Genomic DNA, 5,318 nt, shown 5'->3' on the forward strand with positions numbered 1-5,318 from the left:
GCTGTCTACTTTATAGAGTAAACTTGTCTACTCTGAAGTAAACCCCATTGATTTAAATGAGTTTTACTCCCAGGTAAGTGACTGGAGCCAGAACAAAGGACGTCTCAGGTTTAATATCTAATAAAGTGGTTTGGTTCCCACCCTCCCTTCCCGTTCCCCTAAAAAAGTTGTTCACGTCGGGTAATAATATCATAATACTACTAATTCAATAGGCATAAAAATTTAATTTAAACTTGTATATATATATATATATAGATAGATTTTAAAACTATGAAACAATTTGGGAAAAGACACAAATGTATATATATATTTATATTTATATTACCAAAAAACCAACATTAATGGCTGTACAGGTGGTTGGATTTTAATAATTTACTTCAAAGATATTGTGTTACCGATTTAAATACAAAAAGCTACATTAAATATACAGAATAAGATTTCATACAAATTGCTTCTGCATTTTTTTTTCTTCCATGTGTGTGTGTATATATCTCTTTCCCCCCTTTCTCCTCCTCATCTTGTAGTTATTTTTAAGACTTTAGTTCTTTTCCCTAAAAGTTGTTTATTTTCTGCTCCCCCCCACCCCAAATAAATTATAAAATCGATGGACGCACTCGTGGGCCGGGGGTGTCATGCTTCCCTTCCGCCCCCTTCCTTCTCATCCCCGCCCACGGTAATGTCAATGAAATAAAATAAAATAAAATAACTGCCAAAATCAGGACTGAATTGGTTGTAAATAAATTAAAAGCAAGAATAAGAGAAACTTAAATCGGGGGGAGGGGGGCGAGATAAAAGGTCTGGGGGGAGGGAGGGAGAAACCACCAAAGCAAGTCCGATTGTGGAGAGGCATTAGCTCGAGAGAAGCTCAAGATTAAATATGCGACATACCTTTCTTCAGTTCGTAAGGCGAGTCTTTGCTAAGCTCAAACTGGGACTGGTTTCGGAGGACTTTGGATTCTTTCGCCAAGGCCTCCGCTCTGTTCAAAAGGGTCTGGTTTAATCCGTTAAAGTGAGGGCCGGGGTTGGCCGCCGTCGACGAGGCGTTGCCGTGGAGGGGTCCGAAAGAGCCGTAGTTCGTGTAACCCGGGTAAAAGGGGCTGGCGGCGTAATAGAGCGGCCGCGAGAGGACCGAGGCGCCGTTGGGGAACGGGCAGTGCGTGGAGGAAGGCGAGCGCGCCGTCGGGGAGGGAGCCGGCGCCGCGCCGCCGCTTAAACTCTGCGCGGGCGCCTCGACGCCTCCGGAATCCTTGGACTTGTCCGCTGAAGTGGCGATCTCGGCCAAGGACCACAGTTTGGGCTTGGAGAGAGCGCCCGGCCCTGTCGCCCCCGGCTGCGGAGGTGCCTGGGGCGAGTGGATCACCGACGTGCCGTTGTTGGCGGGCAGGATGGGGTGCAGGTCCGTCGAAGGGGGTCTGTACTGGGCGGGCAGGGGCTCCTCGCCACCTCCGCCCTGGGGATGATGGTGGTGGTGGTGGTGGTGGTGGTGCAGTTGCTGCTGCTGGTGAGTCTGGAGAAGGAGGCGGCCGGCCGGCGGCAGGCAGTGGGCTAAAGGCGGCGAGGAGGCACCTGGAGCTGCTTTGGACAGCGCCTCGTCGGGGCTTTCTTTACAATCCGAGTCGCTCGACGCGCCGTCGGCTTCTTTGCCCGGCGGGGTGCACTTGGGCTCGCTCCCGGTGGCACCTGAGGGACAAAGGCGAGGGAGGCAAGCACACACAAGCCGTCAGACGTCTCCGAGCTCCGCCACCCCCAGAAAAAGAGGAACACGCGCGCACAGCTGCCCCTTTCCCTTTCTAGACGGGCGCACGCAGGCCTCAGCCAACTTTCCCCAGAATGGAACCGCCCCGACATCTCTCCTCCTCCTTCTCTGGTCTCTATGCAGGTTTAGGCCCAGCAACCCTCCCTGGTCCCGCTTGCAAAGAGGGGACCCCGTGCCGATCCCTCCATAACGCCCACCCCATCTCTCTCCAACGCCCACCCGTCTCTCTCCTTCCCCCCGCCGCGGGACGCTCACCTATCTCCGTGGCCTCGGACTCGCCCTTCTCTTCCAGCTTCTGCGGTTCCTCCTCATCGTTCTTCTCCAGGTCGATGTTCTCCTCTTCTTCCTCGTCTTCGCTCCGGTTCCGCGGGGTCCAGGTCATTTTGTTCTCCTTCTTGAGCCTCCGACGGGCGTTGGCGAACCAGGTGGAGACCTGCGTGAGGGTCATCTTCGTGATAATGGCCAGCATGATCTTCTCGCCCTTGGTGGGGTAGGGGTTCTTGCGATGCTCGTTCAGCCAGGCCTTGAGGGTGGCCGTGGCGTCCCGGGTGGCGTTTTTCCGGTAGGCCGGGTCGCCGTAGGGGTAGGATCCCAAGGGCGCTGCGTAAGGGTGGTATCCCAAAGAACCCGCCATGCCGGGGGTGTGGTCGTAGGGTGAGCCCTGGAGAAATGAGAAGGAGAGGAAGAGGAGGAGGAGCAGGAGGGGAGGTGAAGCAGGCCTGAGGTGAGAGGAAGGTCTCCTGACATCCTTCTTGGCAACCACACGTTGGAAATTCAAGCTGTTTTCTCGCGCTTGTGGGTACCGGGTTTTGGACCAAATATGTGCATTCTCTCTCCACCCACCCACCCACCCCAATAATAACAGGTTTGGCCTAGAAGTCTCAGTGTCACCGAACTTGGTGGAAGGAAGGCAGTAGGGACATCTGCACGACTCCCTTGCCGTCTAAACAGGCGTGGTCCCCAAACGTCTAAACGCTACCCAAAAGTGGATCCAACCATCACGGACTTTCTAGGCTTCCTCGCGGTTACCTTTGCTACTCCACCTTCCATCTATGCCATATTATCCAGCTATAAACAGTAACAAATTACACGCCCGCCTCCTCCCCCTCTAATTGAACGCAACCTTTCACATAAGCCCTCACAAACCATTTTTCGCTTGAAGCGTGACAGTGACCAGGCAGAACGCTAATATGCCCTCCCATATATATATATATATATATATATACACACACACACACACACACACACATACATATACACACACGTATACACCTGACAAACCTAATCCGGTGTTTAACCGAAACTTCTTCGGATTCACATCAGTTTCAATCCGAGAGGCCTAAAAAGCTTGCTTAAAACTGATGTATTTATCTTGGAAATGGTATAATAAACCAAGTCGGGCAGGAGGGAGAAGGGACCCCCTATACATTTTATTTTTGGAGGGACAGAAAGCGTTGCTGGATAAAGGGGCTTTCTCTGTCTCATTTTGTAGTGAACCTCGAAGAGTGTTGGACAGAATTCATTACTTTCCAGCTATGGGTTCACAGATTATTTGGGGATGTACATGGGGGGGGGGGGACATGCTGAAAATGTCTGGCATCTCCCTTTTGCACTAATAATAATAATAATAATAATAATAATAATAATAATAATAGCAGTAGCAATGTGTCTCAAGCGGCTTGATGGGATTTATAGTTTTACCATTTTCTGGAAGTTAATTTAAAGCGGTTGAAAAAGAAACGGGGGGGGGGAGTCAGGAAGCCCTGCTCCATTCTTCTTTTTCCCCGCCCCCCCCCCCCCTTTCTCCGGCAGCCGGACTGATGAGCATCTAAACTGCTTGACTTAACTGGAATTCAAACAATTGGAAGTCGTGGGAGCGTGGAGGGGGGAGGGGGGAAGCAGACCAGCGTTCCTCTTGGAATTACATCCGTGTAAATAAAGTGATAGACGTGTTTCACACGCATCCTACACCCTTCGCGGGGAATGTAGCTCTTTCCCCCTCCCGAAATTAGAAAAAGAAAAGGCCCCCAATCCTCACAGCACCTCCGAAATCAAAGCTGCGATGCTGAACGCATCCATACGCCTCTCCGCCGGCGGGATCGACTCCGGAGTCAACCCGCTTAGGGTCGCGCGGTGCCATCGCCGCCGCCTGGCCAGCGCGTCTCTCGGCCAAGGGGGGTTTACTCCCGAGTAAACATGCACCGGCGATGGCTGCGCTCTGGTGCAGGCTTTTTCGGGAGAAGGGGTCCCATTGAACTCTGCGGAAGGTGCCCCTTTTGCGGCATGAACGTGAGCGGGGACCGGATCGCTGCCGGGAACTTTTTTAAAAATATGTATTAAAATGTGGCAGAAGAGACGACACTCCATTTGGGTAGATGCGGAGAGCGACGTCTAGAAAGAAGCGGCCCTTTCCTTGAATTACTTCTTTTCTCTCTCTTTTTAATCGACTATTTGCTTCTCTCTCTCTCTCTCTCCCTCTCCCTCCCTCTCTCTTTCTTTCTTTTTTTCTTTCCCTCTCCCTCTCCTTTACCTGCGGGTCTGGCTACCTTCTCCCAAGCTCAAACCACCAGCCCTCTCTATGTATCACCAAAGCTGCCCCTCCCGCTACCCAGATCCCTCAACAAGTCTTTGCCCCCTAAACTCCAGTTCCAGAAGAAGAAGAAACCCTCCCCGATCCAATCACACACACACACACACCCCACTCCCACTCCCTCTCTCGCACACACAAACACACCCTTACCACGTAAGAGGAGAAAGCGGCCGCCGCCGCCGCCGCCGCCGGGTCAGCGCCGTACTGGAGGTGCGAGTTGTAACCGGGCGAGGGAGCGCTGAAGGCGGTGGAGCCGGCGTAAGGGGAGAAAGCCGAGCCGGACGACGACCTGCCCAGTTCATCGGTCCTGGGGCCGGAGATCACGCTAGTGCTGTACGCCGGGCAGGAGTAGAGAGCCAAGGAAGCCGACGGCTGGTACAAGTAACCCTGAGGATACGACATGGCCAAGAGCAGACATATAACCGCCAGCCGGGGCGGCAGCAGCAGCAGCAGCAGCAAGATCCAGCACAGCCGCGCCCGCCGCCGCCGAGAGCAGCGCCCGCCTCGGGGCTGTGCGTCTCTCGCTCGCCTCGTCGAAGCCGCGTCGCCTTCGAGGGCGCTTCTGCAGCCCGGGCCAGCGAGCGGGGAGAGCCCCTTCGCTTGACGCGCGCCCCTCTTCGCAGCCTCCCCAGCGCAGGCGATATAGCTGGACACTCTGGCGCACGGCTCCTTTTTCCCCCCCTCTCTCGCCTTCGCCTCCTCCTCCTCCTCCTCCTCCTCCTCGTCTCCCTCTCTCTCTCTCTCTTCGCTCCCTCCCTCCGTTGGATGGAGAAGGTCTCTCTCTCTCTCTCTCTCTCTCTCCCTCTCCCTCTCCCTCTCGCTCGCTCGCTCGCTCCCCCCCTTCCCTTTGCGCGCTCTGCCAAAGGTCCTGCCAAGATGCTAAGTTGGAAATCGAGGATTCTGACGCCTCCGACGCAGCGCCACGAAGCTCCACCTTCGGCGGGTGTTGGCAGAGAGAGAGAGAGGAGAAGA

The 5,318-nt window shown here is 54.0% G+C and overlaps 1 protein-coding gene across 1 annotated transcript; it reads right to left on the reverse strand.

The window, feature by feature from the left end:
- Window positions 1-804: 804 nt before the first annotated feature.
- IRX5 (iroquois homeobox 5) lies at window positions 805-4,997 on the reverse strand. Its single transcript, XM_063140986.1, has 3 exons — window positions 4,497-4,997; window positions 2,012-2,417; window positions 805-1,680 (listed from the first exon to the last, which is right to left on the reverse strand). The coding sequence occupies exons 1-3, from the start codon at window positions 4,746-4,748 to the stop codon at window positions 872-874; spliced, it is 1,467 nt and encodes a 488-aa protein (XP_062997056.1). The 5' UTR covers window positions 4,749-4,997; the 3' UTR covers window positions 805-871.
- Between the last annotated feature and the right edge of the window lie 321 nt (window positions 4,998-5,318).

The sequence above is a fragment of the Elgaria multicarinata genome, chromosome 14 (genome assembly GCF_023053635.1).
Source record: "Elgaria multicarinata webbii isolate HBS135686 ecotype San Diego chromosome 14, rElgMul1.1.pri, whole genome shotgun sequence".
NCBI lineage: Eukaryota > Metazoa > Chordata > Lepidosauria > Squamata > Anguidae > Elgaria > Elgaria multicarinata.

Bases quoted from the DNA above. Each gene is read 5' to 3' on its own strand.
- IRX5 (XM_063140986.1), bottom strand. From the start codon at position 4,748: ATGTCGTATCCTCAGGGTTACTTGTACCAGCCGTCGGCTTCCTTGGCT. The intron at 2,418-4,496 runs GTAAGGGTGTGT...TCATTTCTCCAG, and splicing joins CCGCTTTCTCCTCTTACGTG to GGCTCACCCTACGACCACAC. The intron at 1,681-2,011 runs GTGAGCGTCCCG...TTTGTCCCTCAG, and splicing joins GTCCGAGGCCACGGAGATAG to GTGCCACCGGGAGCGAGCCC.